General features: G+C 38.2%; 2 protein-coding genes across 2 annotated transcripts; both read left to right on the top strand.

Annotated features, from left to right (window-relative positions):
- Positions 1-661: 661 nt before the first annotated feature.
- On the top strand, positions 662-4929 carry LOC113667148 (carbonic anhydrase 2). Its single transcript, XM_027182934.2, has 8 exons — positions 662-1025; positions 1666-1747; positions 2086-2115; positions 2310-2644; positions 3399-3491; positions 3696-3765; positions 3855-4024; positions 4221-4929. Exons 2-8 carry the CDS (start codon positions 1687-1689, stop codon positions 4368-4370), a joined length of 909 nt encoding a protein of 302 aa, XP_027038735.2. The 5' UTR covers positions 662-1025; positions 1666-1686; the 3' UTR covers positions 4371-4929.
- Positions 4930-5900: 971 nt separating this feature from the next.
- Positions 5901-10674, top strand: LOC113667207 (carbonic anhydrase 2). Its single transcript, XM_089212520.1, has 8 exons — positions 5901-6005; positions 7505-7571; positions 7819-7845; positions 8022-8371; positions 8639-8731; positions 9627-9699; positions 10056-10219; positions 10437-10674. The coding sequence occupies exons 2-8, from the start codon at positions 7517-7519 to the stop codon at positions 10557-10559; spliced, it is 885 nt and encodes a 294-aa protein (XP_089068646.1). The 5' UTR covers positions 5901-6005; positions 7505-7516; the 3' UTR covers positions 10560-10674.
- Positions 10675-11071: the final 397 nt, after the last annotated feature.

Here is an 11071-nt window from a genome sequence, read left to right as displayed (position 1 = left end):
TTCATGAAGGATTGCTGGATTGATTATGCGTCAGAGATCTCCGTGTTTCCGTGAAATAGCTTCAGCACCTGTGATCACTCAACGAAAATTGAGTTCCAAAATGACATTTCGGTACTTCGAACTCAACCATTGCAGCTCTTCTCTTCTTTCTCCATTTTCGATCCATTCGTAAAATTTAAATGCGAGATTGAAATCATATTGGTTCATATTGGTTCATATTTCAGCTGTTTCCTTTCGCGACTAAATTAATTATGTGCCTTCGGTATGACGGTTAAAAAGTAAAATGCACTACGATTCTCCGAGTTTCATTCCAAATTTCACCTCAATTTCTTTATTCCATTAATTTACAAACACAACTTTTCGAGGGACCGTGTTTTATTGAGACAGAGAATTCGAAAAAGTTAAAGGAACCTGAAATCTTCGCTAAAAAAATAGTTTTCGTGTGAAAAAACGGAAACGATTTGTTGTAGCGTGATCGATGTTTCCTACCTCTTGTTTACTGAGATCAGTAACAGTGGAAAGTGATACACAGTTTCGCAACATCCTGTTTAATTTGTTCTACATTTACAATATCTACTAGAGCAGGTAAGTCTTGAAACACGTTGACCCAAATATGGGAAGCTTTTTGTTTCGTTCCCATCGCCCGGGTTGATCACGCTTCATAGCAATGCATATCTTTGTTCGGCAACTAGCTTTTCTACAGTAATTATGATTTCCACTGAAATTAAATATTCACTCTTTTTGTCGAATTTTTTTTTATCGTTGCAGACAACAGGGAATAATGGAAGAACAGCGAAATTGTTGAACAATTGGAGTATCTCTCGTCATCTGACTCAAATAATTAAATTCTCTCTGCTAAAGACAACGAAACAAAAAGGGCTATAGAAACCATTGGCTAAATCTTCACAATTAAATGGTATTTTGTGGTTTTGGCTCTAATTGAGATAACTTGTGATCAATTATTTACTGTTTGTACTTGCATACGCTGAGGAAGTATTCATTTTAGAGAGGAAGAAAGCAAACGGGTAAGTTTCGATACTTAAAAACTTTTTGGTAAATATTTCAATTGTATCAGTGTCTTGGAGACAGCTGGAAATCTTTGATAACTTTGCCCTTTCGGTATATTTAACCTAGAGCTCACTATATCTTACGGAAAATAGTCCTGCTAAATTTTTAAGGAACGACTGGGGGAAAAGAAGATAGAACTTTAGCTTCATTGCAAACTCTTCACTTTGTAAGGTCTTCATGAATTGACGTAAACTCTGGAGTTCATGATTCCTCAAGCTCTTGTATCAATTTTTGCCCAACCATATTTAAACAGAAGAGAGAAAGGGATCTTTTTTTTCTAACAAAATGCGGTAATTAAAAATTTATAGAAAATTCTTGTCGAAATTTTTCAGAGTTTGATGACGATAGTTTAGAAAAGGGTGCTATTCAAATATATTTAGCACTGATTTTCTTGATCAACAAACGAATCTTTAATGACACAACAACCAGGATTCAACAAAGACAAAATCTGATTATGATACAATGATCATTTAATTATGAGAAAAAAAACTTCAGTCTAAGAACTATGATACCAGAGAATTCGTCGATTTTGATGTATCGGTCTGTAACAACCTCATACACAACCGAATTTCTAAGGCTCATTGTTATTAAACGCAGGTGACAGATTTGTCCAGCATCATGGGATGCCTGTTTGTTGTTGTTTTGGTGGCAATTTTCAACAACGCGTTTGCTGACCAAGGTAAGATTTCTACTTCCTCACATTTATGATCCGAAATCAAACAACTAAAACCAGTGAGAATTTCCCCTGTAAGTAAGTCACAGCAATTCTTGTCTCGCATTCATATTAAATCAAACTAAGAGCAACTGATTCCTTGACCTGATCTGAGTAAGAGCCCATGAAGTATACCATCGAGACAATCTGCTCATTGGGACGTCAATTTTTTTTGTTTTTGTCGCTTGAATTTGGCAGCCCTGGGTGAAAATGCAGAGATGGCGAAGAGATGTAATTCAAGATCAATTTAAAATGATCTAAACTCTAAAACGTTTCTATCGATCTCTGATGTTTTTTTTTACTAGGAGGACGCCGGTGGGGATACGAAGAAACAGGTATGATTCAAATTATGCTTCGTTATGCCCAGTTGTCGTCCTTTTTCTCCATTAACTTTCAATCGCTGAGTGATGAGATAACACACAGAAATCAATACATTCGCAAAAACTTCTAGATGCCAGTTTGAGTCTCATAGCTTAGTCCTTCGTTGCCCATCAACACATTCACTGTCTTCTTTCAAAACTTTCTCTAGAGTTCGGTCCGGCAGACTGGGGTCTAGCGGTGCCGTCATGCAGTGGTCAGTTCCAGTCTCCCATCGACATAGTTACTAGTTTGTCTCAGATAAACTCTTCTTATGGTGGCCTGGTGCCGATCTTTGATAATGAGGATGGAACAGTGAGTGGTGTCTTGTCCAATAATGGCCACGCCCCTACAGTTACTCTGGATAAAACCCAAGGCGGTGTAACCCTCACGGCAGGTCCTCTTGGTCAAAACACCTTTCGTCTGGAACAGTTTCGCTTTCATTTTGGATGCGAAAGCAATGTTGGCTCTGAACATACCGTGGATGGAAACTCTTTTGCATCAGAGGTATCTAACATGAATTAATGCTAAAGCTGCACGAATTAAGGACCCACATGAAAAAATTACAATAAGTAAGCAAAGGAATGAATCTTGCAAGACTTCCTTCAAAAGAACAATTGTTAAGCTAGAGGAGAAAAAAGGGTTTTTTTCCTTGAGACTTATACACTCTCGCGAAGGCTGTCCAGCATACAATCAAAATGATAGTCCACTAGTGTGAATTTCTATTGACGTTAGTTCTTTCCAACTGAAGAACGATACTGTTGGGGAAATTTTTCACTTTTGTTTTCGTTTCGTCACTTACTTGTAATCGTATACTTTTTTGCTCTTCGGTATTTTTTCAATTACACTCCTTTGTTACGTGCTGTATGTAAATTTAGTAATTTAGTGATATAGTTTGTTGTCTCGCCCCTTTCTTTTTACCAGAGTTTTTTGTGCCTAACCTTGAAATAGTGTTGGTAGAAGTAGATTTTCCCTTTCTCGGTTTTCCCAATCACCAACCCTAGGTATCTTCAGCATTTGGTGAGCAGCTTCATTTTCATCGTTTTCTTTAATTTCGGTTGCAGTGGTTTTTAGGTAGTTTGTCTGGTAGTAATTGCTATTTTTTGCGCTTCGTAGGAATTTACTTTTTTCTGACACATTATAGTAAAACATTTGCTGAGGCCTCGTTTTGTTGTTTTCGTCGAATTGGCCCTTGCCTGTTCAGACACAGAGTTTACGAATGAGATACTCTAGTGCTTTTTACTTGCGTTTCCTCTGGCAGATGCACTTGGTGTTTTATAATGACATCTATGGAAATTTCAAGGACGCCGTCTCCAAGCCCGATGGGTTGGTGGTTATCGGAGTGTTTCTGCAGGTAGTTTTTGTGTTGTGTTTTTTCTTAACCATACTTATTAATTTGTTTAACTTTTGACCCTTTGAGGCTTTGGTGGATAAATTGACAAATTACGGAATTCATATTGCATATCGTCATTACTTTTGCTAGCGGAGACGCTTCCAACAGATTCGTCTCCACCCAGAAGTTAACCGATTACCTTTTCGTTCTTACTTTTTTTCGAAGGTGAACGGAGGATTCAACAAATGGATGGAGAAAATTGCTCTGGCCTCAACCAATGTCGTAACTCCCAATGGTAATTAAACATACACTTGTGTCATTTGCGATTACGCCCTTACTTCTAGTGAGACTGGTGCGAATTTCAGCTTGTTGTGTTTTTTGAAGGTGACAGCTACAGTCTTGATGGCGGTATACCGCTGACACAGCTTGTTCCAGACTTGATGTCAAAAAGCGCTCCCTACTACACGTACAAAGGTTCCCTTACCACCCCTCCCTGCTACGAATCCGTGCAATGGATCGTAATGAAGAACCCAATACCGATCACCGAATCCCAGGTTAGTAGCGGAGCTCGCAGTGCTTAGAGTGCGCACAGCGTAGCGCCATAGGTAAGAGAATATAGGTACCGCTCAAGCCGAGAAAATTTGATGTTGATGCCACTGCTCAGACGGATTTTATACAAAGAGGTGTAAAAACCACGCATTTATTTTCCAATTTTTAGCATATTAATGCAATCTAACAATTTCTTTTCAGCTGGAATTACTGCGATCGTTATCCACGATTAACGACGACCCTCTGTGCAACAACTTCAGGCCTGTGAAACCGCTGAATGGCCGCAAGATTTTCACGTGGCCTGGAAAGGAAAAGCTCTCTGGCCTGCTGAATGTCCCCTTTTACCATTGACGATCCAATAGTGTCACTAAGACATAACGAGGTCTACATGATTACCAGTAGAAAGCCGGGTCATAATTTGAACTCGTTTCCTTTTTAGCAAATATCTATCTTAATTAAATGGTAGTTCACCGAAGGTTACAAAAAAAGTCAGAAAAGTTAATAAAAAGTGGGCTTTCACCATAACACTAAGCTGAAACGACCGTGTAACCTTTTGGGCTTATATGAATCATTTGCCATTACTTTTTGTGATCCTTATATTATCTTGCGTTATATTGGTAAACATCACACTAAGAGTCCTAAATTATCAAGCCTGTCCTCTGCGTTTCTTTATGGTTTTTTCTTTGGAATTGGCAGGAAAATATTCTCGGTATCCTGGGTTCACCAGTGGATTCCGGTGAGTCGTAAGGAGGTGTATTGAGTTTGTACGAGAGGGAGTCGACGCCTTTAAACGCTATCTCGCTCTCTTTTGCGATTATCAGAGAGTTAGCCAAACCATAAGGTTGTACGAGTGTTATTTTGGGGACTAAATGCGACCTCGATTAAAGTGTTACACACTGAGTAAGGCCTATACTCTCTGATGATTTTGATTCCAACACGGAGATCATTATTTGCTACTGATTCCTCTGATTAAGGTCGTTTTGCATGCTTGTGAGTTGGGTATGTTGACCGTGGCTTTTTTTTTTCGAACCCATGTATTTGCTCTTAATTTAGTCCATTTTCAGTTACAAACCTTCATAAGATCATATTATCTGACGGCTTGCTGACATTTTCATGGCTGCTGGAAAATTTTCACCACTACCAAAGTTGGTGCTGTTTTCCATTTGATACAAGAAAATGATATAAACAATTTTTATAAGGTTTTTCCCTAGGTTGGTTTGTGCCGCGTCAGGTGCACTCCGAGATTTTTTTAAAACCTCACCCACTTCTAGTCTGAAAGTTGATAAAAATGCTCAACCTGATAATTCACATTTCCTTCGGCCTACGATCTTGAGATCTAAGCAAACGTTCTGCTAACAAGTTTGTCAAAGATTGGCCAAATTCTACGCTGGGGTTTACGGAGCTGCAAACTTATTGTGTTGCGTATCTTTTTCTAGTTAGATAAAGCTTCTGAAACAGTGTAGCCAGATTGACGTCTGTAGACATCTGAATACTTTTTAAGATGTGAAGCAGTCTTATTCGCTGTCTGTTTTATTAATTTTCATCCCCACAGTCCTTCTTGCCGTTATAATAGCTCCAGAATTGTGTATATTGTCAATTGTTTTCAGTTTTTGTTTTCTATAATATGCTGATGCGATACTCTGGCTATGCTTGCAAAGATGAAGATCAAAATTGCTGGAAAAAAAAAGAACCACCTCTATATATTTTATAAGCTTCTGTTGTCTTCGTAATTTACAACAAACGCAATTGAATCAGCTGGCCTTTAACATTTACACAGATTTTCCATCAAAGATATTAACAAAAAACCAATCAGGGTGGAGGCATTTATATCGGTATGGGATAAGATACAAGAACGGGTGTCAATAAATATTTCCCGCAGATCAGCCAATCAGAATAGGCGTGTTGAAAAAAGTAATTTTGAGTGAACGAGTAATAGCCATTGACTTATTTCGCGCCGCGTTTGGATCTGTTCGAAGTGTTTGTCTGGTAAGTGTAAGTGAAAATTTATGTGCAACCTTTTTTCTAGTTTCAAGGCCGACTTTTTCATAATTTACTGGCGCTACCAACTTTCGTACAGTCTTGACAACCAACCACAGAGAAAAAGAAACATTAAGATGGATGCTCTTAGCGGTCACATCTACATAGATGCGTTTCTTACTGAGATAACAAGTGCAGTTTTCCAGGATTAGCTGAAACATTTCTTTTTAACAGTGTGTTAGAAAATATTTTAAAAAATTCATAAAAAAGGTTAATGTTTCGGAACTCTCAGATATGCCAGCATTGCATTTTCATCAATTGGTTCGACATATTTTTTTTCATTCAAATTTTATCGATGACCTTCACTGGCTTAGAGAATCAAGGAATCATCAATATCATCACTATCACCAGATCATATTGGACTTAGCAGCTTTGTACAAAATTCAAAGTATTTTGGTATACATGGTTATATAATGACGTGAATGACAACAATGAAATTCTGTTGCCATAAGCGATAACTGAGTTGTTTGGTGTAAAATCTTTCCTGCAAGATTTTTCCTGTGGAATTCGATTGGTTAGCGGTCGCTAGTGTCGCTCTCTAGAAAGGAAAATTATTTTCCAGTTTTCTGTTAGTCATGAAAATCCTCCCTGAGCTCAAGCTGAGCAAAGGTACACAATTCAATGGTGTGATTCTATTTCAACATTGCATAATAGAACTAAGTTAATAACGCCAGTTCCAGATGAGTGATACAGTAAAATCAAAACTTGCTTTCTTACAATAAAAAAACGCTTCCTTTGGTAACGATTTTAAAATTAAGTGAGAAAAATAATAGAGAGACAAGACGGAAAATGTGTGATATTTGTTACTACCAAAACATTACCATCCACGAATTTACGCAGGTAGGTAAATCTCTGGTCAAACACGCAAAATAAACTCACGAGAAATGTCGAGCATCTCATTTTCTGAGAATAAATATTCACCTTGGAGAGCTTTTTCACCTGCAAACTTAAAGACCAACTTTACAAGTGCTGTAAATTCCTACCCAACACATCTGTCTAACCAATGTTGCAGTCTTTCCACCAACCGTGCTAGAATACTCCAATTTGCTCCCTGCCACATGAGATTAAGGCCTCGAATACTAATTAAAGAAATTCTGTTCGAGAAAAAAGTACATGCTGTAGACGTACTTTTGCTTAACTTTTTTCATTTTATACTCATTCTGAAGTGAAAACCATCACTTTTTGATCAGTTTAAGGTGAAATATTTTCTTTAATTCCTGTTGGGACGATCGTTCCAATGAAAAAACAAACAAACAAACAAACATTGAATTGCATTTTGCTGCTTCTCTTCACTCCTCCGTGTTTTATCAATCCAGTTCACCAATTTCGGTGGACAAATCTCGAGAAGCTAAGGTTAACGTTACCGGGATAGTTGAGTGATGCAAAGTTAATTGAAGTTATATCTTTGAGAATGTTTTAACTACTTACCAATTTGTTCCTATTTACAGACGCAAAACACAATGTTCCAAATTGTTATATTATCTGTTCTCGTGGGTTCAGCCCTGACCGCACAAGGTATGATACTCATATGGGCTTAGGATTGTTTTACAACTATTTGCTAGCATTAGAGGATTGCAGAAATTAAATCTATCTTTTGAATAAATTAAATTACACTTGTACAAAACTTATGCTTTGGTGTTTAGTTTTTCTTTCTACGAGTGGAAGATAAAAATGTTAGGGATAACTTAACTTTAACTTGTGCGCGTAAATACTCAAAAGACAGAAACAATAATTTATTTTTCCTTTCTTTTCTACTGCCCAGGGACCAAGTGGAAATATGGTGAAACAGGTATTATGAGTTGCTTCTTTTAAAAGACGTCCTTGGAGTTTTTTACTGACTTGATATATAGATATATGTGGATATGTTATTAATAAAACGCAAAACGTATTAATGGCAATTATCTTTTCATCTAAACATAAAGTGATCACGAGTCTTTGCAAACATGTATTTAATTTTATACGCAGACAAAGTCCATAAAATATATGGTCCGAAAGACTGGGGAAAGGTTTCAAAGTATTGTGACGGGAGCGCTCAGTCCCCCATAAATATTGAAACCCGCTCGGTGGAAAATGACGGAAGTCTGAAGGCACTCCGGTTTTTAGCTGAGAATCGGTATGGAAGAGTCAGCGGTGTTCTAGAGAACAATGGTCATGCTCCTACCCTGGCAATAGATAAACCAAGGGGTACTTCAACACTCACCGGAGGTCCCCTGGGGAACAGCGTGTATAAGCTTCAGCAGTTGCACATTCATTTTGGTTGTAAGAACAACAGAGGATCTGAACACACTGTCAACGGAAAGGCATTCTCAGGAGAGGTAATGGGACACAATTAGTGATTAGAGCATTATCTGGAGGGGCAATAAGGAGATGATCGAATTTATGTAGCGAGCCTGTATAAAAAAGGTTGAAAAGGTTGCCTTTGCGAACGATATCTAAATTCTGTCCATATCCGAACGAGATCACAGTTTTAGTGTGAGTTGTCAAGTACTCAGTTTTCCTAAAAGTATAGGTAAAATTTTAAAGTTGAACATCTTTGTTGTTTAAGTTCAAGGTAAATGGTAAAACATGCTTTTCCTTTTCAGCTTCATTTGGTGCACTATAACACGAAGTATGGAGATTTTAAAACTGCTGTGGACAAACGAGACGGATTGGCTGTGATTGGTGTCTTTTTACAGGTAAAAAAGATGTTATCATTTTGTTTCAAGTCAACCTAGCGCTGATGAATGGTGAGGAAAGTCGGCAAAAATCAACGGTGAAAACAAAAGTGCTGCAATTTATGTTTCAATTTTTCTTATGAAGCTCTACTTTTGTTTTGTGTTCACACACGCTGACTAAATAAATCGATGGGATTTCTTTATTGGTCCGTCCACTCAAAAAGGTTGGAATGCTTTTGAACGAAGTGCACAGTCAACAGACAAATCCGTCGGCAGGGGCGTAACCAGAATTTTTCCAAGGGGGGGTCACACTTCGTCAAACAGAGGGTACAAAGCAGATTTTCATGTCCTTCTCCACACGGTGTTTTACTTAGTGTGACAAAAAAGGCTTAAAAAGAAGAAGGGGGGGGGGGGGTCATGGGCACCCCAGGATCCCCAGCTACGCCCTTGGTTTTCTAACGAGTCAACGAGTCATATTTAACAACCATGGCCCGGTCTTCGGGAATCAAATGTAGTTTAGTTTCTCAGCAATCATCCACTGAACGCCAATTTCTGTGAATAGTGTTGTTCTTTATTTTAACAACTGCACCTTACCGTTCTTTAACTTGTATAATAAAACGATAATAAGGTCTGACCGGAAAATACGAATACTACATCATGTACATGGAGACTCTGTCTGATCGAGATAAAAACACGTTTAAAACTTTCAAGATTCGATTTCACACTGTTATTATAGTTACTCAACTTGATTTCCGCCTTACTTTCGAGTTCGGTTTTCAATTCTCCCGAGTAGAGTCACTTCAGGGGAGGAGCATAAGCTCATTTCCCGAACAGCAGCTGGTTACTGTACCAGCAGGTCTTATAGATATTTCGACACAGTTTTGACCCAGCGACGGTTTTTTGTTTTGAATCGAAGGGAGATGATGAGGATGACTCAAGTTATTCGTTAAAAATTATATGTGGAGCAACGCGATACATAAGGAAGGCTGGTAAGGCACGGATAAAGTAACTTCCCATGAAGAACTAGAATCCTTTACACTCTAACATCAGTATGCATATTCCCCATACTCTACTCAATACATTTCACCTGTTAATGACAGGGAGAATTTGTTTAATAATCATAGGCGACTATTTTCTTTATTCAACATTTTACCATAATATAATAATTACTGTGTTAGACATAAAATGATGAACAGATGATAACGTATTTCACCGATGTTTCATTCACGATTTCCTATGTTCTCGAAGTCCAACAGAAGAAGATATTTCCGTACTAGGGTTTGTATGAATACCAAATATTACCGTCTTGTATACAGGGAATGAGATTATATTGTTTCTGTGGCAGGTTCGAAAAAGCCTATCAGAGCAATATATTTAAACAACTTGGTTCCTCATCTGAGAGATTTGTCGGAGTTCTACTCATACAAGGGCTCCCTTACCACTCCTCCCTGCTACCAATCAGTGAAATGGATTGTGCTGAAGCGTCCAATTCGTGCTAGCGAATATGTGGTGAGAAGATTTTTACTTCCAAATCATGATTAATGCAAAATATCTCTGCCATTTCATCGGGTGTCATAGCAATTTCTCCCTGGACTAAGAATATCTTGGTTTTTTTTAAATAAATGGAACCATATGGTACTATCTTCACAGCCACAAACCGCTTAAAAATGTTCTAAGACTGTTTCAATGTTTCAATGGTGACCTGTACAGAAAATTTTTTTTTCAGTTGCGCGCTTTCAGGAGCCTCCTGAATGATGAAGAACAGCCTATGTGCAACAACTTCAGACCCACCCTGCCGCTAAACAGCCGCTCCGTGTCTCAATCTGATGATGATAGGCTGTTCAACTAAACAACCACATCGAAAATTGTCATTTTTAGCGCTGGTTACAAGTTTATTCTAGGATAACATTACCATGCTTAAACATGTGTCAATCTGAGGAATTAGAATATAATGAGTAACCACATAACTCTGTGTCTATTTTTTGTTCTTGATGTGAGTTATTGCCAAACCTTTTAAGATTAGGAAGCAATACACCGGCCACGACCGGGGAGAGGACAAGAAAGAGGCCATATATTTGAACTGCGGATAAAGACCCATAGTCTGGAAGACCTGACTCTCGAGGAAGAGGGTTAAAAAGGGAAAAGTTAGCAGTTATAACCAGCGGTGCTAGAGCTTATCCAAACTCTCTCCACCAAAAGTGTCTGTGAGTTCCTCCCCGCTCAGCATTTCGTTCGTGAGGTTTCGCACACCGTAAAAGGGTTTTCAGGGTTGTCCCTAAAGAATACTTATTTAACGAAAGAGGTATATGTGAACTCAGCGGTGAGAATAAAAAGAGCTGAGTTGCAAAGGAAGGTAAGAAA

This window comes from Pocillopora damicornis, chromosome 7 (genome assembly GCF_964200805.1).
Source record: "Pocillopora damicornis chromosome 7, jaPocDami1.2, whole genome shotgun sequence".
NCBI classification, from domain to species: domain Eukaryota; kingdom Metazoa; phylum Cnidaria; class Anthozoa; order Scleractinia; family Pocilloporidae; genus Pocillopora; species Pocillopora damicornis.
The sequence above is the reverse complement of the archived record's forward strand: the minus strand, read 5'-3'. Positions and strand labels throughout refer to the sequence as shown.

What these genes read in the sequence shown, in the direction of transcription:
- LOC113667148 (XM_027182934.2), top strand. Translation starts at nt 1,687, where the DNA reads ATGGGATGCCTGTTTGTTGTTGTTTTGGTGGCAATTTTCAACAACGCG. An exon ending in GTGGGGATACGAAGAAACAG is followed by an intron (nt 2,116 to 2,309) that starts GTATGATTCAAA and finishes AACTTTCTCTAG; the next exon opens with AGTTCGGTCCGGCAGACTGG. An exon ending in GAAACTCTTTTGCATCAGAG is followed by an intron (nt 2,645 to 3,398) that starts GTATCTAACATG and finishes TTCCTCTGGCAG; the next exon opens with ATGCACTTGGTGTTTTATAA.
- LOC113667207 (XM_089212520.1), top strand. Translation starts at nt 7,517, where the DNA reads ATGTTCCAAATTGTTATATTATCTGTTCTCGTGGGTTCAGCCCTGACC. An exon ending in GAAAGGCATTCTCAGGAGAG is followed by an intron (nt 8,372 to 8,638) that starts GTAATGGGACAC and finishes TTTCCTTTTCAG; the next exon opens with CTTCATTTGGTGCACTATAA. An exon ending in TGATTGGTGTCTTTTTACAG is followed by an intron (nt 8,732 to 9,626) that starts GTAAAAAAGATG and finishes TTTGAATCGAAG; the next exon opens with GGAGATGATGAGGATGACTC.